The following is a 24,058-nucleotide window of genomic DNA, read 5'->3' on the forward strand; positions in this document are numbered from 1 at the left end:
TTCTGTGATTTGGTTTTTGGAAATTGAATGGGCTGGGTTCATGGGATTTTCAGGGTTTTTCATGTGTAACATAAAAGAGTCAGTTTCCTGTAGGTATTCCTTCTTTTAAGCTGAGATCTATGACTTGATGACTGTACTTATGTAAATAATGAAGTAACCAACCAGATATATATTCTTTTGGTACTTGTATATTATCTTGTCAACTGTGAAATTGTCACCCAGCAGCACAATTTAGAGCCAAATATTGGATACACGTGTCACAACACATTTACGATATTTCCTTTGATGTAACCCCAATTGATTCTTCATTGAATTTTTCATTGATTCTTCTATGAACTCCAATTCATTCTGCATGATATAAATTAATGCTGTTGCTGTATTTTTTTCTTAAATATTCGTGTTCAAGAGCTGCAGAATCATATTGTGACTGCACTCCAGTTCAATTACAACTGATCAAGAGAAATAATCTGTTACATGGGCCAACAAAATAGCAATAGGTTGGAACAATCACGTGCATTTGCACTTGTAGTGTTCTAAACTGAGCTTCCAGTTAAATCAGAGGGCCTAACAAAATAGTAAAAATTGACAAAAGCCTTTCTGAGAAGCATGAAAAGGAAGTGGGCTGAATGCCTGTATAGCAGTAGCTATTTGGTGGATTGTGCAGTAGTTGATGAGTATTTTATCATAAGAATTGCAGATAGAAATGTAGCTCAGAATTATGCAATAACGACTACCACAGCTTTAACGGGATCTACTCATGGTTCCATGGTAGCCAAACATCACAGTTGACTGGATAATAGGTAAGTACTTTTTCCCATTTTTAAATTTAGAATTAAGCTGGGAATATTATAAAAAAATATGAAACTATGGATGTAGTAAGTTCAGTTTGTATATTGATAATTTTTATAGCACTGTAATAAATTTTTAGTAATTTGATTTTATTTCTTCATGCAAAATTTTGTTCTTCTATCAGATGGGAAAGCTAATGGTTCATATCGCAGTAAAACACCTACTGCTGAATTATACAGTTCAAGAGATAAAGAGCTACTAATGATTGCAAGACCTAAAACGCCTTTAGTAGATACACGAAATTGGCCTGTACCTTCTTCAGATTTTCAGAGCAATAATATGAATCAAAAACTTCTCCAGGAACCTTCTTCAAACTTGGGCAGTACTGTTTATAATCATCGACCAGGAGACTATAATCATTCAAATGACTTGCTGGAATGTAGTCCAGAGCGACATGGCAATCCATCTTGGTATTCTGATCAAGGAAGAGGAAGGGACTGGCATAATCATAATTACAGGGATTCTTCTCATATAAAAGAAAATGCAGAAGATACTTTCAACAAAGTGTTTGTGAACAGTTCTGTTCCTGATAATGCTCATCAGAATTTCACATCAGGACAAGTGCCAAGAAATTCTCTTGATCCCATGAAACGATTCCCAGTAGAAAATAAATTCCATTTTAATAACTCAGAACCCTGGAGGGATGTTCATAGACATGATTCTAATGCCAATAATTCTATGTTTCAACCTGCTTCTGTAGCAAATGGGAATAGTTCTAGTGGGACATTTGACAGCTCGTTATATAATATAAATGATGAAAAATTTGCTAATGCGAGTAATAATTTTGTTTATGGCCAGCAATTTTATAAATCACATGTACCAACGTATCATTTGCAGCACATCCCTAATACAAATATGGATAGCATTTATGCATCATCTCATCAAGAGGTTTCACAGTATAATGAAAATATATACAGTCGTAACATGCAAAATCATTATCCACGTTCTGTGCCTTTAAGTCCAACCACAAAATTGGATTTATCTATGCATCGAAAGCACGGAACATCATTTGAACATGAGCAACCCGTGCCATACCTTAGTAGTGATTTAAGAAATATGTCTCAGTCTTCTGTTCCAAAAGCTCAGGAAGGTAAAAATGGAGCTGTAAACTATGTAGATATGACTGTAGCACTCCAACGGCAAGAAAGTGGATTTGGGTTTCGAATTGTTGGAGGAACTGAAGAAGGTTCTCAGGTGAGAAATAATTTCACTAAATTCTATTAATTATTTATTTTGATATATATTACTTTGTTTCTAATTTCTTAGTATTGTAATTTTTTCCCCTTTCATTGCGTGTAGAGTTTACCATTTTTAGGTTTGTATGAGAAAGATTGTTTACCATTTTTAGATTTGTATGAGAAAGATTATTTTTTAAAATTAAACTCTCTACATAATTTTTAGAGTTTACCACTTTCAGGTGTGTATGAGAAAGTTTAAAAATTAAAACAAATTATACAGGATGGTTATAATTACAGTGACCTTACTGAGACCTATATATAGCCTGTTCTGGTTGACATATTGCTACGAATTTTGTATTTAGATAGGTAATTTTAGTAGAATTGTAATTTAAATCATTGAATTTTTCTGTGTAATGTAACTCAAGACAGATTTTAAGAAAAAGCTATGCTGGAAAAGTAAGAATATAGGGGCACGCACATTTAGCATTGAGTAAATGGATATTTTAGTAATTTGTATTGAAATTGAATAAATATAATTGACCAGATGTAATAGCTGTAACCGTAATTCCATGCTCATATTACTTTCCAGCAATTTCGGGAAGCAGAAAGTGCTAAAAATATCTCGTGGCTGCTTGAAAACTATTTAAGGCCAAAGAGAGAGCATGAGCTCTCAGTTGTTTAGTTAGCTGATGCAGTTATTGTTGCAAGTTCAGCGTGAGATTGGATTAGCTTTCTCTTTAGATGCACTTCGCATCGCATTGTCTTTTAACATTCTTAGTAGTTTGTAGTATAACTACTGATTATACTATGTGATACTGTGAACATGTGTAAAATTCCAGAGTTCTGAAATATTTCTCTGGATAGAAATTAATTTTTATCAATCTGTTATTGAACTTGGGCATTCACCCTTATGCACGCAACTATATTTTGTTGAAACTTGGTATACATGCTATTTGGATCCTGGAGAAAATAAAACTGCAATAAAAAATAATTAAAATTTTCAGCACATGGTGAAAAGGTGGTACAGGAACACAAGACATAAACTGGAAACAGTAAAATGTATTTAATCACATTTGTTCAGTGAAACTATTTGTGTTACTGTTGAAAATACATTGTAGTATGTTTAACAGTAACACAAATAGTTTCTTGAGGAATTTCAGCAACATAGCATGTTTTTGTTGCTTTAAATTTAGGCAGAGCCTGTTTTCTCCACAGATGGGATCTTTCTTATATACCTGCAATCGAAAATTACAGAGATTCTGGTCTGTAGTATGAGGAGGCTAAGCCAGAGTTGCCAACTCTCCTGATTAAGGCGGGAGACTCCCGATTTTCAACCAATCTCCCGCCAACCTGATTTACAATATATTTCTCCTGACTTTTTCTTATTCTTAAAATTTCTCACGATTTTTATGGAACTTGGCTTAATACTTCGTTATATGAACAAAAAAAACAAAAAAACAAAAAAAAAAAAAAAAAAAGTGATTTTGAACGTCTGAAAGCAATTGAATTTTATCTAGATTATATTTAAAACAAAACCTTGTGAATCAGATGAGAATTTCTGCTTTGTGAGTGAGAGCATACATATCCAGAAACGTCGTTCTCCAGTTCTCCAATGGGCATCGAGCTCCACTGCGTGTCATCTGGCATATATCGGCCAATGAGCACAAAGCAAACTCAAAGCTGTTAGTTGTATGTTCTTTAGTTATTTCGTACATCTTGTCCTGAGTTGTGTGAGTACATGTGCCTTCGGAGAAATAGTTTTAGAAATAATCATCTTTTGTTATGTCTGTTAGAAAGGTGAAATACTCGTGTAGGTTTCAAAAATCGCACACAGTTGACTTTCCTTCCATTATTTCCTCAAGGAAATGTAATAAATTTGCGATGTGTACCATCTGTCGTTGCGATTTTTTGATTTTCTGAAAGCAGTTCTTCTCACTTGTAGGAGGGGGTATTGTACTGTCCTGAATGAAGACAGTGCCTTCTAAATATTGTAAGGTTGTAATATTTTGCTGCTGCATAAGTTCACAGTAATAGGCATTCGTGATGGTACATCTTTTATAGTAGTCTCAAAGAAAAGAAAAAGGGCAGTCAACTCATGATGCTCTCACATAATTAGAATGCAGAAGCTATTCGTGTACTATGTTTGGATTTGCAGTACCTTGTATATGATGATTCTATATTCACTGCTATGTCTAGGGCACAGTATACCTTGTCTGAGCACAAAAGCCCCGTTCACATGCAACGCTCCTTCGCACAGCTGCCGTTAGCAAGGGGAGAAAAAGGAGACATGAAAGAGTTTCGTCTTTAGGACCCGTTCAGAAGACCACCGTCTTCCTTCCTCTTTACACCTAAGCCTCTGTGAACAATCACGTCTCCGAATTGGCAGATTTCTAATACTATTTACACATTTTTAACGCTGTTTACTGTTGTTAATTTTGTAATCTGTACTTTCGCAACTGGTACCTGAAATTTCGTAATGGTTCCTGAAAAATATATGCTTTTTAATTATTATTATTATTTTATAAGCTGTTATTTAGTTCACTCTTGGTGCTTGTTGCTATGGTTAAAAGATGGTCATGGATTTTTAAACTGCTTTCCGATAAGATATAGAACTCAAACTTTGTACATACACTGCTTGTGGATGTGGTGTCATGCTTTTGATTTTTAGAGGATTAGATTTTTTTCAAATTTAAAGGTGAAATGACTTTAATTGTACAATTCTGCAAATATTAACAAATAAACTGAGAATCTCAGAATATTACAGTTTGCACAATAACACACTGTGGAGGAAAAAAAAAATTAAATGAAATTTTTAGTGTAATTTTTTAAAAAAATATTTTGGGAGAATTTTTGAAAATCGTTCATATTTTTAGACTTTTTGACGCCCATTAGTTTTAAAATTTCATATCTAAAAATATATTGGCTACAAATTTCCGTCATTTTCACAGCTTATAAAACAAACTTTTCGCATTTAAAAAAATGATAAAGGAAATTAATTGGATGATTTTTTTACTTTTTTGAAAGATATGCAATGAAGCAGAATGGGAAATATTGGTTCTTCTTGGGCATCAATTCGAAACATCGGTTTCAAAGTAATAATCTCATTATACCACACTATTTTTATGACATTATTTATGCTATATAAGTTGTTATTGTTGCCAGTTGTTAGTTCAGCGCGAGATTGGAGATATTTCTTTTATTAACTTTCTCTTAAGATGCGTTTTGCATTCCGTTGTGTTTAACATTCTTATTAGATTGAAGCATAACTACTGATTATACTTAGTGATATTCTAAACACTTGTACGAGTATTTCTGTGGAAAATTCCAGAACTTTGAAGTGTTTATGTTGATAAAATAAATTTAATTATGCTATCATCGGATTTGAGTGCAATGACCATCATCTACGAAGTATTATCAATCTATTACAAACCTGTACACACGCAACAATATTATAATGAATTAATGTATTAAAATTGTTTTGAACGTGTTTTACAAAACAGAAACAGGTAAAGAAAAATTCTGTTTGCGTTTTATGAGGTTTTGCAATTTTTCTGGCCACATAAGGTTTTAAAAAAATGTTTTTAATTTATGTTTATATTTATCAATTGAATAAATAGAACTCAGCAAAACTTGATTTATCTTCTCTAAAGATATAGTGAAGAATGATTTTATGGCATTGACTCCTGCCTTTTAAAGAGTTTGTAATTTGCATAACATTCTTTCTTCATTGCATGGAAAGGGCTATCTTATGGTCAGAATTTGAACTGTGCTTTTTTATTGCTGTTTTCTTTTCCCCTGGTTGATATGATATGTATATGAAATTTCAACAAAGTACATCAACCAAAACAGGCTCTACATAAGTTTGAGTAGGTTACTTTAATTATAATAGGGTTTGTATGGTCCTTAAGAGTCCTTAAAAGTCCTTAGGTTTTTTGAATTGATTTTCCATCCTTAAAAGTCCTTAATTTCAACCAAAATTGGTGGAAGGTCCTTAATTTTAATCACTTGAAGTTTTTGTCTGTTTTTACGACTGCCATTTTGAGTGTGAATTAGCATTTTGGAGGAATATTTTTAGCACTGACAAAAATGGTTATCTTATGTATGGGTTCATGAGTTATAATTTGTTCTTAATGTAAAGGTTGGATACTCGAATTTCTGGGTAAGAAGTGAAACTTAGCATTTCGGAATTATTTCAATGAAGAGCTCTTAAATAACTTTTCGCTTTTGGGGATGTTAGTTCTTTTATTAAAAGGTTCTAAATTTGGCAAATTATCAGCATTTCAGCGATTTTAAGATCAGTTTCTGTAAAAAAATTTTAATTTTAGGATCTGGGAATTTTTTGGAGATTTTTTTTAAACATTATAACATTGAAAATCATTAAAGTAATGGTAATATATTGAAATTATATGTAAAAATAACATTAAAATAAAACATTTTTATTTTTTGCTGCATATTATAAAATGACATAACTGTCCATTTTGGCGACTTATTGTACAATACTTTGAATCTGAAAAATAAATAAGGTAATAAATGCTATAAAGCACAGTTTACGAAGCAGCTCTTAGCATGGAGGCTAGAATAGCCCGCATGTACTCTGTTCTAATGTAAGAATGTCTATGTAAAGAAAGAAAGGTTTTCATATGTAATATAAATCAGTTTGCTATAGTGCTAGAAAGCGGAGGGAAAAACTTACTAAGGGATTTGGTGACAGAACCTGACGGCGAGAATTTCCCCCTCCGCGATGTGTGCAGGAAATTGTAGAGCATATGTTTAAGAAGAAATGTTCTTTGACTTTTGCAATAATTTATACTTGGATTTTCGTACATTTTTTGCTCAAAATAGCTAATCTATTAATTAATTTACTCGTGAAAAAAATATTTTCTTTTCTTTTAAAGTTTAAGGAAATTTAAAACAATATTCGTTTTATGTACTCTTGATAAACTTAACCTTCGAACTTCAGCAACAGATATTTCACACATATGTAGCTGTTTCCCTCTATGTTGGGACGGAGCCATTCCTGTTGCAGAGAAGTTTTTTTATCTTAACAGTACATATTTTTGTTTATTCTAACCTCCATGTACGGTACACATGGGATTTGGCGACATTATGATAAGCAGTAACAACAGTTACCTCTTTCTGTCTTTTAGTCTCTGGTTAAGAAGGTGTTGGGTAGTAAACCAGTCATTTTGGTGTTGGCGGCAGTTTTCAAAATTGTACAAAGGCCGTAGCAAAGACTAGGATTTTACGGCAAAATCTTTTTAACTTTTTTTTTTTTTTTCATTTTAATAAATGCCTTATTTTTCATTTTGCAGTAAAATAAATAAATAAAAAATAGTAATCAGTCATCTAGGCTAACGTTAATATTTGCCAAAATAGCATTAATTATTGTAATTCAATTTTTAAGTAATTAACTTCATTTTAATGTTATTTATGTCATTTAATGTTCTTTCCTCTAAATTTATTTATTATTAGTTAATAATACTTTCAGATTTCAGGCAAACTTCTCTGGCATAATTCTGAATCTAAATCTAGCAGTGTGGTGACATACTATCCCGAAATTTAATGCACATATTTTTGTTTATGTATGCTGCTAAATAAATATAAAATACCTGAATTTATTTAAAAATATCATTAAATAGATTTCTTTCTTTCATTTAGCTGCAAAATGTCTGCAAAAAAACTCATTTTTTAATCCAGATTGGGCAGATTCTAATCTCAATCTTCAGTGGAGAAAACAACTCCTATTATAGCTATAATAGTAATGCTTTCAGGATTATATATAAAATAAGTCCTATGCCATTGGAAAATTTTTGTGTTTTTCAAGTGGTACCATAATTAATTTTATCTCTCAGTGCAGCCATCGCGCACTATGCGGATAGAATAGAATTTTCTGAAAACACACCTGGAAAAGTCAGGGAATTTCATTCTCTTCTTTAAGTGGCAACCCTGTTAATTTCCACATGGAGAAATGCGTACGAACCCTGTATAACCACCCTGTATTTAAATAATAACAATAATAATTATATCTGAATATATATTTTTTTGTTCAGATACTAAATTCATAACTTTCAGTGTTTGTTAAAATATTCATCATGAAAGTTTTATAGCCACTCATAATGCATAGTGGTATATACATTAGCTTCCAGTTTGAGATACATTAAATCTTTATAAAAGCCACATCAGTAGTGTTGAAATAAATAACATTTAGCATTTAACTGCATATCTATAGCTAAAAAGTATCTGTAGACATGGTTTATAGGCAGAATTTGCATTATTGATAATATTCCAAGCAAGAAATAGCATATATTTAAGAGAGGTATGTCAAAAAAGGGAACTGTTTAAATAATAAAACTTATAACTTGTAGGACAAAAAAGCAACTAGAAATTGTTTATTTCTTTCTCCCATCAAGAATTACTTTCTGTCAGTTTCTTATTAAAATCAACATTTAGAAAGTATAAAAAAAAGAGCATTGATTCAGATAATATTATGCTACAGTTAAAATTTCTTGGTAAGAATATTCACAAATGACCCAGATAGGTAGACTGGTTGAAGAAGTGAATGGTTAAATACCTGCAGAGTATGCCTTTATTCAAAATAAATCATCTTTGTTACAATATGTTTTTCTGAATATTCTCGAAAATTTGATATATATTCTTTAAAAGGGTTGAATTGGCTGTATATCTGCTCTTAAACAGCTGTGATAATGCTTTTGTTGTCCTCAAAATAACATTCCACTAGGACATGTTTCAACTTTGCAAACAGGTGGCAGTGACAAAGGTTTTAAATCTGAACTTAAAAGGGCAGTGGCAGCATATTCCACCTGAGCTGCATAATGTATTCTATGCACTGTGTTTGATCTAATATTATTGTGGAGAAAGAAACATTGATCTCTATGTTTCTCCCATTTTGCCTGTAGGATTTTATGTTAATATACCAGTTATGATTTGAAACTTTACATTACTGTAACTTGATTCTTGTTTTTTCATCACAAGAATACAAATTAGCTGTAGAGTATTTAAGCTGAAGGTTTGAATGTTTTAGAGTTATAACATCTATTTGCCTTGCTTGCAGTTCATGTCCTATCATCGGCTCTGCCAAAGTTTATTCTGACTTTATCCATTTCGTTAGCTGACTTTAATCTAGCCTAAGTAGACTATTTTCTGTGTAGTCTCAAACTACATTACTTAAATTTGAGTTCTAGTTTATGTTATTTTAAATACCTACAAGAGGCAGAGTTTTGTCATAGTACAAGTAGTCCCTTCTGTTGAATTTGTAGAGTAAATAAAAATGTTATTTTAACTTGCATAAAACTTTTGAATTTAGACTGGAGCAATAACTTGCTTGTCAGTGTACTAGGGTTCTGAAAGACATGGATTTAAGAAGAATCCTGCATTTCTTCAGTATTTGCTTCTTTAGTCCACATTATAAATGGAAGTAGTAATGAGCTTGATTATTCTATATTGGTATGGAGAATCAAAATGAGTGATTTATTTTCAGTTCTAAAAGACTGTCATCAGAATTTTATCAATAAAATGGAATTTGTGGAGTTTTGTCGGTTGTGGAGAGCCAGTATATCACTGTTGTTTATTTGCTTTAATTATAACATTCATGCATGAAATTCAGGCATGAAGTAATGCAACCTTATTTTATTTAAGTGAATACAAATTTAAAGGAATCTTATGAATCTTGGAAGTGAAGTACATTTGGCCATCTAATTGCATTTAATGTATTGTTCTAATTCAGTGAGCAAAGAATCCAAAGATTCATAGCATTAATGTTGTGATAGCTCAAGTTTTTTTTCTGCAATTTTGTATTATTACCAGCAACAACGTTCAGTTACTGAGTGATTTCCAGTTTTTTTTTTGGGGGGGGTGACTTAGAATTTCATGGACATCTGATATGCAGTTAATTTTAATTATTCTTCTCCCACCCAGAGAGACTGTGTGTTATTCAGAAACCTGGGTTTGTGATAGATAGTTTCCTCCATATTATTTGCAAATCCTTGACAAAATTTGTGAATCTGAAATCTCTTCCTGATCTAAAAAGTAATGATAATTTTTTGTAGCGTGGACTGAAATATTTTTTGCTCACGTACGCCACTCTTACAGGTACTGCATTTGAAGAATCTTTCTATGGAATTCGCTAGAAAAACATCAGGAATGTTGATTCATTTATTGATCTGTAACAACTACCAATTCAGTTGTAAATTATTATTTATGTATGTTGCTCCAGTTTTACAAGTATTATGTTGTCTTATTCAGTTAATTGTGAAAATGATTTTATCTGCCCTAATGCAACAGGCTGAGTTTTTATCTTACATAAATATCTGAATATTTTTATTTAGGTTGCTATAGGACATATTGTTCCTGGAGGTGCTGCAGATTTAGATGGCAATTTAAAATCCGGTGATGAAATTTTAGGAGTTGATGGTCAGCATGTTGTGAACACATCTCATCATCATGTTGTGCAGTTAATGAGTACAGCTGCTGAAAATGGCAAAGTTACTTTGCATCTCCGAAGACCTGTGCTTTCAACAGGTATATTTAGAAATATTCTTATAATTAATTACATAATGATTATAATCGGTTTTAGCTTTTCAATATGACATTACCTTTTATTTATTTATTTTAGAAAGTTCCAGTAATTCTAAGCATATTGAAACATTAGTTCCTTATGATGTAACAGTGACTAGAAATGCAAATGAAGGCTTTGGTTTTGTTATAATATCTTCTGTTAATAAATCTGGATCAACTATTGGTAAGCTTTTAATTTTAAATTATACAGTTTCTTTATAATTATTAATACTTAGTTCTTTTCATATATTGTATAATTAGAATTACATTTTTTTCTTTATTTATGCTTTCTGAGAAATGCATTTGTTATTCATTAACGTTTTAATTGACTTAACCATTTTTATCAGATAATGTATATTGAATTCTCTTCACATTTATCATTTTGTTCTGTGAAATATTTTGATATTTTATTGAATGATTTTCAGAAATTATTTTTGTGGGGTATGTATTTTAAAAATAGAGTAAAATAATTTTGAGAGCAGGTTGATAAAAAGGTATGTAAGATTACTATGTCATGATTGCCTGTATAAATGTTGCTGCCACTTTGGAAGATAACTTGTATGCAATTATGTGTTACATGGCTTAAATTTAATATTTAATGTACAAAACATATTTAAATTAAAATTTTATCATTCATTGTATTGCATCTTATTCCCAAACATTATTTTATCAATGTAATGAAAACAAAATTTCTGCTAATTTGATGTATTAATGATATATCATTTAATAGCTTCATTTGGAGCTATTAAATGTCTCTCTAAATTCATAGGAAATATGGTTATCTTTTGAATGGCTGGAATAAGTTCATGTGATATAATTTGTTCCTATAAATGGTGGAATACTCAAGTTTCTGAGCAAGAAGTGAAACATTTGCATTTCGAAATTATTTCATTTTTCCTAATGAAGAGCTCTTAAACAACTTTTTGCTTTTGGAGATATGAATTCTTTTATTAAACGGTTCTAAATTTGGCAATATTAAGATCAGTTTCTACAGAAAATTCTTAATTCCGAGATCTGGGAATTTTTTGACGATTTTATTAAAACATTCTAATATTGATAAATTTCATTAAAATAATGGTAATACACTCTTTTGCAAAAAAATTGAAGCACCATGAAGGAAGTGGTTGTTTTTGATGAAATTGAATATGTGTATAGCTCATACACAGATAATAAAATGATTAAAAAATTAAGGTCATAGTACCTGTTCATGGCTCACAATCACCTATTGAGTGTCCAAATTAGTAGTTGGTCGAACTGCCCCTGGTGACAATGCATGCTTGAATTCATCGATGCAAGGAGTAGTAGAGGTTCCTAATGTCAGCCTGCGACACATTCTACCAGGCATTCATCAGTTGTCACTCCAGATCTGCGATATTTTGTGGTGCCCGAATCTGATAACGTACCATGTCCCAGATATGTTCGATTGGTGAAAGGTCTGGCGACCTTGCTGGCCAAGGAAGAGTGTCAACCGCATGGAGACAGTCTAGAGATATGTGAGCGGTATGTGGTCTGGCATTATCTTGTTGGAAAATGGCCCCAGGATGACGTGCCCTGAAAGGTAATTCAACCGGCTGCAGGATGGTATCAACCTGTCGTTGACCTGTTAAAGATGTACGGAGGATGACTAAAGATGACCTGCTGTCATAAGAAATAGCATCCCACACTATCACACCAGGGGTTATGGCTGTATGCTTTTTGTAAAACAAAGGCTGATTGGAACCTCTGGCCCTGTTCTCCCCAGACACGAACACGGTGGTTATTTGCTTCAAGAGTGAAGTAGGATTCATCGCTGAACACTATATGCCACTCTGACGGCAGCCATGATGATCGGTTGCGACACCGCTCCAGACGACTCAGCCAATGTTGTGGGTCAAAGGCAAACGTCTTAAAAGCCCTCTGTGAGCGTAACCCCGCCTCAGACAAGCGCCATGAGATGGTGGACGGTATCATGGGAGGTAAAGACGTGGCTGTAATACTCACAGCACTGTGGATCACTACAGAAGAAATAATGACATCTGTGAGGCAGTACAGATTCTTTGAAGGGGGACTTGGGCAAATAAAATCAGAAATTAAAGGGGTTATTGCCAATTAAGTTATCAATTTGATAGTTATTGTCATTGATATTTTATATCTTACATATATATTATATATGGTGAATGAAATAGGGTCATCCCATCTTTTTATGCAAGCAAGAAAAAATATAATTATTTCTTTTATGTCAACGGCATACTTCAATTACAGACAGTTGTTCAAAATAAATGTGCTTCTTGAGTTGAGCAAAGAAATTCAAATTTGGAAGAGCAGGTCCGGGTATACAGTTTATGTGTGTGAATTTTTATGCAAGCATTAACATAACTGATTATAATTCAGATATCCATTGCTATGATTCTTATAGCAGGCATTCTTTAACTGATATACTGCCTTTTATATTTGATTATATTATATTTGATGATGACTCTCCCTTCCCTCTTTTTTTTTTTTTTTTTTTTTGGCTCTTGTTGGTGTTTGTGCTCTTGTATGTATATATAATGAAACTTGGTAATATTGGTCTTATAAAGCCTAAAACTTGTGCCTAAAACTTCTTTATTTTTTGATATGATTTGGTTTTCTTGCATAATAAGAAATAGTCAAAGAAGAAAGCATAATAAAACAAAACTTATTCACTTCCATTTATTACAGTGATTTTTTTTCGGAAATTGATTTGTTCTCCTTGAAAAGTCAATAAATTTCCTATTAATAACAGTAATTATTTCAGTTTTTGCTTTTATTTACTGTATTTTAATAAAAGTGGCTCGTATTTTAATTTTGCTCAAATATTACTTTTAATGAAGTTACCTTTCAATATACAATTCTTGAATTTTAATGAATCTTTTCATAAAAATGGACATTTATTAATTTTACTTAGCCATTTTATTAATGTTTGCTAATTTTATTAATTTTTGTAATTTCTTTTCCTAAGAGATAATCCCAAAACTACTTAATAAATACATGCATATATATACACACAGAGAAGAGAGAGATAATGAACGAAATAGTCATTTCATCCCAACTATCTTTTCATGCAAGCAAGAAAAACTGCAAACTGTGAATTTCTATCATTCAGTTGCATGTAGTATAAAATCCCAATTATATTTTAGACATAAACAATTTTCAAGTACCTTGGTTTCTTTTGAAAACAGGTTTCAGTTCCCAAGAGCTTTTATGAGAAGCATTTGGACAACTACTAATTAAAGAGTTTTGCACAGGGTTCATATGATCCTTAAGAGTCCTTAGATTTTTTGGAATTGGTTTTTGGTCCTTAAAAGTCCTTAATTTTGGCCAAAATCAGCAGAAGGTCCTTAATTTTAATCATCTGAAATTTCTGTCTGTTTTTACGACTGCCATTTTGTGTGTGAATTAGCAATTTGGAGGAATATTTTTGGCGATTCACTGACGTATGTATATATGGTTATCTTTTGAATGGGTTCATGAGTTATAATTTTTTTCTATTTCTAATATAAATGATGGGATACTCGAGTTTCTAAGCAAGAAGTGAAACATAAGCATTTTGAAATTCATTTTTTCTAATAAAGAGCTCTTAAACAACTTTTCACTTTTGGAGATGTGAATTCTTTTATTAAACGATTCTAAATTTGGCAACTTTTCAACATTTTGGCGATTTTATGATCAGTTTAATTCCGAGATCTGAGAATTTTTCGATGCTTTTTTTTAAAACATTATAACATTGATTAATTTCATTAAACTAATGGTAATATATTGAAATTATATTAAAAATAACATTAAAATAAAACATTTTTATTTTTAGCTGTCATATTATAAAGTTTCATTTTGGCAACTTATTACACAATATTTTGAATCTGGAAAATAAACAAGGTTTATACAAGGAAAGGAATATAAGGAAAAATAAACAAGGTTTCGTAACAGCTCTTAGCAAAAGCAAAATTAGCTATGTAATTAATTAAAAAGTCTTCTTTTTAATTTTTTTAATAGTAAAAGTTTTTCTCATTCTCAGAATATTCAAAATTCTCAGAATATGCATCAGTTTTGTCTATAAAATTAATTTTACACTTTTCCCTCCTTTTTTTCCCCAAAATATTTCTGGCTTTTTGCTGTTACAGAATTGGTAGGGATAATTTTTCTTTAGGATTTTAGACATTGCAGCTTGGAAAGTTTAGAAGGATTTGGAGGCAAGATTAATAGACCCATGATTTTAGAAGATTCGAGAAATATGTGACAAAATGAAAAATGTCTCCATTGTATCAACATGTAATGGGTGTATTTTTCAGAAAGTTTGCAATGAAGTTCTTACTTTTTGGAGAATGTCTGGAAGAACAACGAAAACATAATATTTGAATGTTTTACTTATGATACTAGAATCTTAACATGTTTATTTTCTCTACTTTTCACTAGACACAAGCATGGAAAATATCAAAAATGCTTCTAATCTTATCACATGGGCAGGCATTACAGAAAGGAAATTTTTAATTAATAAAGAAATTGAAAACTTACAATTTAAAAGATTCATCTAATATGTCTTAATGCATCATACACATAGCTGGCACAAGCAATTTTCCCACCTGATGCAATCTCTGTGGATCCTAAATTCTGCTGCCTAGTGCCTTTCGAAATTCTGCTTCCAATGCTTGCTCTAAATTCTAAAAGTTTTGCCATTTCTAGATTTTGTTGTTTGGTGTGTCACTACTAAAAATTCTCTCACATCAGCTCTGTAACCAGCCTTTTACCATATATATTTCATATTTTTTCTGAATGTTCGTATTATTAAAATAAAATTAGCCGCCTTTTCTGAACATTCTAAATGCATTTAGTGTTTTTTAGAATAAGAGAAACCCTTAATTAAATCCAAAAAGTCTAAAATGAGAAGGAAACATTTTGAAGAAAGAAACTGAGTACATAAAGAAAGTTATTCTTCAAAGATATATGCAGTTATTATTATGTAAATTACCCAATAGTTTATGATTTCAGCCTTTACTATAATTTCCCATTTCTATTTCCTCATATCATAGAGTTACTGAGCCAGATTAAATTAAAATTAAATTGTATAATCTTTGACTGCTAGTCACATTATTAGTTTGAATTTGACTCTTCTTTAATTACATTATCATGAGCTGTAATTGATTTTGTTAGCATCAGAACATGCCTTTATGTTCTAAGTTCTTTTTAAATAAGAGGCTTATTTAAATCTTTGATAGTGTAGTTACTTTCAGACATAGCAATAATATGCTTTACATCTGTCGGGGGTTTTGGACTATATAACTTTTACCAGGTCAAGTAAACCCTCATATGTACATTATGGAGAGGTTTACAAGTTAGAAGATAAAGCACGCAGAAACTAGCGAGAGCATTGGTTTGCATATTGAGACAAATCTCTAATTGTTAGAAAAGATGCTTAAAGAGAAGGAAATCGATATAAACTAGTCAAAATGTCTGGGAAGGCTTCCAATTAAAATGACGGATAAATATTTTATTGAGGATTGTTGTTACAAAATATAAAGTTTTCTACTTTTTAATGTGTAATTATCCTAATATCGTTTAACAATCAGTGTCATAAATTACATATACTTTAAACTATGTAATTTTATTAGATTTTGATTTAAATAGGGCTTTTTTAACAAATATTGTTAAAAAATAAAATTTAATAGTGCCCATGTAAATCCATATTGACTAAGGTTATCTAATTACCTAATATAATAATTTTTAATTAACTTCTTACCCTTAAAAATTATTTCTACATAATTAAGAGAGTTATTGCCTTTCATTAATACTCACTGTGGTCACAATATAAAATATAAAAATGTAAAAATTGAAGTAAAACTTATTCTTTGCATCTACTGAGACTTAATAATAATACAAAACAACTTACCACCTCTGGTGCTTTAATGCCTTATTGGAACCTTAAAGTATATTAACTGGGTTAGAACCCCTTGAACTCTACACGAAGCTACGACACAAACTGCATCAAACAGAGCTTAACTAACTTTCAACACTTGCCAACCGTGCCTACATCAGGCCTTTCAGGTTTGTTTGAATTAGTATGTCTCTCTCTGGACAATCAGCAGCGGTGACAACATTCAGTCTTTTGTTATGAATCATGCTAATTATGATCTTGCTTCTCATTTTAACCTATGCCAGTTGACTTAAAATCTACCTGCTACTAAACCTCTAGACTGATCAAGTATGTGACAAAATGAGACATAAAGAAATCGACATAAAGCTGTTAGTAAAACAAGAATGTCACTTATTTTCTTACAAATATGTCCAACTATTATAAGTGTAAAATATTTAATGCTACTGGATAAATTATGTAAAATTTATTTTCTTCTCAAACTTATTAATAATTATATTCATTAATTCATGTTTAGTAATAATGCATACTAATTAGGAATCTATTTTATTTTTTGGATGGTGTTACAAAAGTGAAAATCAGGCATAGATAATATTTTTAATTGAATTTATTCAATTACCATTTGCTCATAGGTCCTTAATTTTTTTCACTAATAGTCCTTAAAAATACTTAATATCCGTGTGCAGAAATGTGTACGAACCCTGTTTGCAGAAAGGAATTTTATTCTTTTGCCCACATATAAAGTAACATTTAAAATAACAATAAGACACAAAGTTTGGTTCTCTATTGTTAACAGGGCACGGTGATCTGTTTTTGCTTAAAAAGAATCAGATAATTGTGTAAACTTAGCATCGGGCACAAATTTGGTGAAGAATAACAATTTGCATTTCAAGGCAAAAGCAAGAGAATATCTAGGATGGAAAATTGCCGAATTGGTATTAATTCTTATCGTAAGGATTACCAGGCTGGGTCAAACTTCAACACTCTGGGGTTATAGTTATCACCACTCGGACTACGAGGATCAAAACAACTGCAAAAACTTTCATCCAGCAGCTTTTAATCTCTCCGACAGTATCAGTATAAACAACTAACCAATTCAGAGGTACAGTAATAACCTTTTCACAGATGGCTCCAAAACTGAGAACGGCACGGGCAGCGCCTTCTGTAGACTAGAAAATGGAGTTATAACATTCGAGTGGAAAAGGAAATTAGGCTTGAACAACTCGGTATACCAAGCAGAACTTCTAGCTATCAGTGCTGCAATTAGATATGCTAACACATGTCAAAAGGAGAAATTCTCCATACTTAGTGATTCGGCATCAAGTCTGGCGGTTATCACAAGTCAAAACAGCTGGAGTCCTTTGGTATACAGAATTCAGAAACAGCTTCTGACAATGCCTATTTCGCAAAGACCCACTTTAAAATGGGTTCCCGCTCACACAGGGATTCAAGGCAATGAAGCCGCTGACCTACTGGCCAAGCAGGCAGCCAACTGCACGGATATATTGGAAAGACCAACTAAACTTCCTTGGTTTCATATTAAGCAAACAACTTTGACAAGTCTGCTACAAAATTGGCAAAGTAGATGGACAGAGGCAGAGGTAGGACGAAGGACATTTCGCTTACTGCCAAAAGTTAACATGGAAATAAAGACCCAGTATGCTAGTCTAACACAGTTCTTGACAGGTCATGGACCATTCCCAATATACCTGAACATATTAAGACTTAGGGATACTCCCTTCTGCGAATGCGGAGAGGAAGGCGATACGGACCATTATTACTTCCATTGTGTACATACAAGAACCTAGCACATGAAGAAACCAGCGAACTGTGCCTGGACAATGTGGACAAATAACACACTCAAAAACACAATAGCCCTTGATAAAATAGAGAAAATCTCAAGACACTGCCTAAGCAGAAACAACCGTGGATAATATTATAATGTTTCAAATGTTCAGAACTTAAGCAGATAACCAGAATAACGCTTAGTGCCTTGCAGTTATCTATATGTAAAAACTGTTATTAGTATATAATATTCAACCTTGTTACTCTGGAGTCTTCCCCGCCGTGATGGTATATAATTCCGTTTGGTTCATGTCCGTGGTCGGAAGCCATCATAGCGGTGCACTCACTCACTCACTCTTTCTGCTTGTTTGCAACAATGCTATTACTGATGTGATAGGAACAAGCTACCTCATTTGGTGCTTTGATGCATATTTTCCACTAGAGTTCTGTTAACAGAAAAGCACTCTAACTTCTTACGTATAGAGAGTCTTCATATCATTTCCTAATGTTGCTTAATTTCGTTATCAGTACATATAAAAATCAAGCTATACAGAAAATAAAGGAATCTGCTCTTTACATATATTTCACAAGTAACAATTACATAAATAAATTTTTAATTATCTTTCATAAATTATTGCCATATTAAGGAAATAATAATATCAAAGGTTATTTAAAGCATCAAAGAAGTTAAAAAATTAATAATCTACTCGAATTTATTAGAATTATTATTCAGAAACCAACTGGCAAATATACTACTTTGAAAGATTTTATTTAAAACAAATACTATAAGAATAAGTAAATGACTAGCAAATTCATGCAAGACAGACTGAAGGCTAAACTAAATTTATCACTTCCAAGAGTGGAGAGAAAATGACTAAGCCATACCTGCCAACTTTTACGAATTTTTCGTAATTTTTACGAAAATGCATTTGTCTTTACGATTTTACGATCGTAATCCATTTTTTACAATTTTTTTCCTTTTTCAAGTGCTTTTAGTGATTTTTGTCGAAATTTTAGAATTTTTCGCCAATTCAGCGATTTTTGCCAATTGCATCGTGTTTTACCGCCAACTACCGACTACTTCGAATCCAGTAACCTGCGGTTTCTTCCAACTTGCCGCTTAACCAGCCAATCCAATGCGCTGAACTTGTTTCTCCCACTCTTTTCTTTGTGGGCGCCAGATTATTTTTTTCGTGTTCGCTTCAGCAGCAAGGGAAGTACTCAGCTCGGACTCAGCGAGTGTGGATTGTCGCATTCTGTTTTGTTTTTTGTTTGCACGTGCTACGAATTTTCTTAATACGTCGTTGTTACGAAATGAGTTAAAAAAAACCGTATTCTCAATATTTTCGGCCTGCCTACAAAGCCGAATTTCCAACAATTAAAGAATCCTTCAAAGGAAATAACTATGCATTTTGCAACGTGAGCGTGTGTGACTTTAATAAGTCACGGTGGAAGAAGCGACATTGTGAAGCATGTTAAGTCTAAAAAGCATGAAGTTAATGCTTCGGCTTCGACATCGTCAAAGAAAGTGGATGATTTTTTTTTCAAATTCGGCTACGAATTCGGATGCCGATGTCATTTTGGCAGAGTGTTTGTTTACTGCATTCCTCATCGAACACAACGTGCCGCTAAGCGCTGCTGATCACGCCGGTTCTCTTTGGGAGCATTTCAGACGGTTGTTTCCCGACTCCAAGATTGCTCAGAAATATGCTTGTGCTCACACGAAAACATCTTCTATTGTGAACGAAATTGCTTGCGATGCATAGAGTAAAATGATAGCTGCACTCCAGAATTCAGCATTTTCGGTGTCAATCGATGGCAGCAACGACAGCGATTGGAAGCTTTACCCCATCGTTGTCACATATTTCTGTGATGTTTCTAATGAAATGAAAACTCATCTTTTGCGTCTTCCATTGTTAAATGGAAACACTACAGGGGAAAATATTGCCTCCTTAATAATTAATGAGTTGAAACAACTTAACATCCCAATATCAAACTGCATTTCATTTGGTGTAGATAATGCTCATGTCATGGTGGGTGACAAAAAGGGTGTAGCCTCTTTCCTCAAAAAAGAACGAAATGAATTAATTTTTATTGGATGCCCATGCCACTTAATTAATTTGGCAGCAGAAAAAGCTGCAGCTGTAATTCCACACAGTAATGCTGAGTGCGAGAGAGTCTTCAGTGTTGTGAACAAAAACAAAACTATGTTTCGTTTTTCAATTTCACCAAAAACTCTAGAAAACATTTTAATTGCTAAATGTTATGAGGAAACTAATTGTTATGACAGGAAATTTTCCAAAGAATTTTTGGCTAAAGCCAAAAAATGTATTCTAAATTCATTGCAATAATTTTTTTTGTGTAACATTAACTTCTTGTTTTATGTTTTCTAATAAATTTTTTAGTTACTACTTAATTGAGATTTACTAATGCAAGTACAATTTTCTTTTTTCTATTTGTATAAATTGTTATTTTTTTAATATCAAAGCATGATATTATTCTTCGTGTTCTTCTGAATTTTGGAGAAATCTTCTGAATTTTTATCTTTAGAGGTTGGCAGGTATGCTACGCACAAAAGACATAAATTTTGCAATAAATTCATTATTAAATTATTCTAATTTTACCAACTTACCTCGAGGCACTCGTGAATCCCTCAATAACTTGTTTTGATTAAATTGATATGGCACCTGGTTACGCCGACGATTTGAAGGATTAGGTGCATAACCAATAGAACCAACCATCTTCATTAATTGAAAATAAGAGGATCATTTGATAGTGTAGGTCTATAGGTTGTGACGTCGTGGATGCTTCAGTGGGAACGGAATCAACACTGGTATTGGTGATGAACCACTTTAATTACACAACATAACACAGATACAACATTTAATTAATACATTTAGAAAAACTTGAGTACATATCCGAGTTGGTGACACGATCAGAGACGTTAACGAAGATAGCACTCGTCATCACTGGACAAATTTAGTCTCCACACCTCAGCTCGCTGGCGGAGCTTCCCAGCACTCTTCTCTGACAGGTGTCTCACAGAAATCTCATCTCTTTACGCATGCGTATTCCTCAGTTAAGTCGTTGCCATTCACAGTTCTTTAAAATATGAATTAAAAATGAATTATAGTCCTCGTAGTCGAGAGCATCTAGATCTTTCTAGTAGAGAGTTCAGGAGCGTTCTTTACAGACTAACTCCTTCCGCCTCCAGATTTTGTTTTCCTCGGGCACAGAGGAAACAAAACTTTTTTTAAAGTTCCTACAGGATAAAATACAAGTTCAGCTTGGCGTTCGCTACACACAAACACCTTCCGCCTCCAGTTTTTGTTTCTCCGGACACAGGAGGAGTAAACCTTCACAGTTCACAGTTTATGGTTTCAAAACAGATTGTTCAACATTTTACCAGTTAATTTTAAACCACACTGTTAAAAAGGCTCTCCACTCTCATAACCAGGCCATCATAAAAAATACATATAACAAAAAAAACACATACAATATATGAAAAACCAAAGCAAAAAGTTTTCTCTGTAAGAATAAAGCTAACAATTTACTATATAGTATGAATTAAAAAAATACAATATACATAATCAAATAATAAGACAACTTAAAAGAAATGATAACTAGTCTATTTAACTGGCATGTACAGAGTTTCTACTTAAGCAGTCTACATTTAAGTTGTCACTTCCCTTTTTATGATGTATGGTAAAATTATAAGCTTGCAAGGCTAAGGCCCAGCGTAACAATCGACCATTTCTACCTGCATTATTTTTTAGCCATACTAGGGGATTATGGTCCGTTTGAATGGAAAATTTAGTCTGCCCATCTATATACCCTTTCAATTTTTTTATTCCATACAGAATTGCGGCACACTCTTTTTCAGTGGTGGAATACTTCCGCTCACTATCAGTAAATGTTTTACTGAGATACAATATGGGATGTTCTTTTCCTTTATCATCCTTCTGGGCTAAAGCAACACCATATACTTGATCTGACGCGTCTGTCTGTAGTATAAATGGTTTAGAAAAATCGGGTGCATGTAGCACAGGCCTACTAGATAGCTTTTCTTTTAACGATTTGAATGATTCATTACATTCATCATTCCAAACAATTTTACCCTTTTTGTTATTCCCTTTTAACAAATCTGTCAAAGGTGCGACTCTAGCAGAAAACATGGGTATATATTGTCTATAGTATCCAGCTAACCCTAAGAAAGCTCTAATCTCAGTTTTAGTTGTGGGAACAGGAAAATTTTGAACCGCTTCGATTTTTAGTTCTGCTGGAGAACGTTTTCCTCGACCTACTATGTGATCGAGATATTGCACTTCTTCTTGTGCAAACTTGCACTTAGAGGGTTTAATAGTTAAATTGGCTTTTCTTATTCTTTCTAAAATTTCATGTAAATGTTGTAAATGTTCCTCCCACGTTTAAGAAAAAATAGCAATATCATCTAAATAAGGGGTCGCATATTTCTCACATCCGCACAATATTTCGCTCATCATTTTGCTAAAATAATAAGGAGCATTTTTAAGCCCAAATGGCATTCGCAAAGGCCTATATACGCCAAAATTTGTAGCAAATGCAGCAATTTTCTGAGCCCTAGGGGTCAGCGGAATTTGCCAATAACGTTTAGTTAAGTCTATCAAGGTGATAAATTTGGCTGCTGCAACAGTTTCAACACGTTGCTCTATATTGGGGATCGGATAGAACTCAGTACGCGTTATTTCGTTTAACTTTCTGTAATCAATACACGGCCTAGGATCCCTACCTGGTGCTTCAACAAGGATCATGGGTAAAGTATACTCAGAGGGCCCTGGTTCAATAATCTTGTATTTTAACATTTTTTCAATCTCGACTTTAAGAATTTCGTTCTGTCGATTTGTCATTCTATAAGGCTTATGCTGTACGCGTTTATCACTCATTAGTTCGATATCATGTTCGACTAAATTTGTTTTCCTTGGAATATTCGAAAATATAGCAGAAAACTTTACCAACAACTTTCCCAACTGCAGGATTTGTTCATCACTAAGTCTTTCTTTAAGATTATCTTTTGCTATTATTTCATTAAAATCAAACACATTGGGGTCGGTTAACATATAAAGAAAATCCTCCTCTAACTCCGAGGGTTCAATTATCTCCTCGTTGTCAAGGAGCACCATATTCAAAAGTTCAGGTCTCTTATGATAAGGTTTTAACATATTGATGTGATACACTTTATTCCCTTCCTGATTCCCTTCAAAACTAACCACATAGTTTGTTTCTGATACTCTTTTCTCTATTTTTCCCGGCCCTTTCCATTGAGGAGCGAGTTTATGGGGTTGGTTCACTGCTAATACTAATACAGAATCTCCTTGCTGGAATTCCCTTTTCACGGCATTTTTGTCATACCATTTCTTCCTTTTATCACTCACCTCTTCCATTTTCTCTTTAGCTAATTCTCTACTTTTCTTTAACCTATTGATTAATTCAAAAACATATTCGATTACGGTATCTTCTTTTTCCTGAGGATCTAACCATTTCTCATACAATAATGCGACAGGTGTTCTGAGGTTGGTCCCGTACACTAATTCAGCTGGACTAAATCCTGTACTATCATGCGTTACTGTTCGCAGGGCAAAGAGAGCGGCAGGTAATTGTACTTCCCACTTTGGGGCACCTTCAATACCTAATATCTTTACGACCCTTTTTATTGACCTATGGAACCGTTCTACAGGATTGCTCTGGGGGTGGTAAACCGAACTTCTGGAAATTTTTATACCAAACCTCTTCAAAAATTCAACGGTTAAGCGACTCATGAAAGATTTTCCTT

General features: G+C 32.8%; 1 protein-coding gene across 2 annotated transcripts in view; it reads left to right on the top strand.

The window, feature by feature from the left end:
• LOC118194615 (membrane-associated guanylate kinase, WW and PDZ domain-containing protein 1-like) overlaps positions 1-24,058 on the top strand; it is a 141,912-nt gene that overhangs the window by 69,926 nt on the left and 47,928 nt on the right. For both annotated transcript variants that reach the window (XM_085813022.1, XM_085813023.1), the window contains exons 14-16: positions 974-2,043; positions 10,373-10,565; positions 10,660-10,785. In XM_085813022.1, coding sequence (XP_085669148.1) covers positions 974-2,043; positions 10,373-10,565; positions 10,660-10,785 — 1,389 coding nt within the window. The remainder of the gene's footprint in view (positions 1-973; positions 2,044-10,372; positions 10,566-10,659; positions 10,786-24,058) is intronic.

The sequence above is a fragment of the Stegodyphus dumicola genome, chromosome 3 (genome assembly GCF_044657685.1).
Source record: "Stegodyphus dumicola isolate Sdum_Otavi_A_Nest chromosome 3, ASM4465768v1".
Lineage (NCBI taxonomy): Eukaryota > Metazoa > Arthropoda > Arachnida > Araneae > Eresidae > Stegodyphus > Stegodyphus dumicola.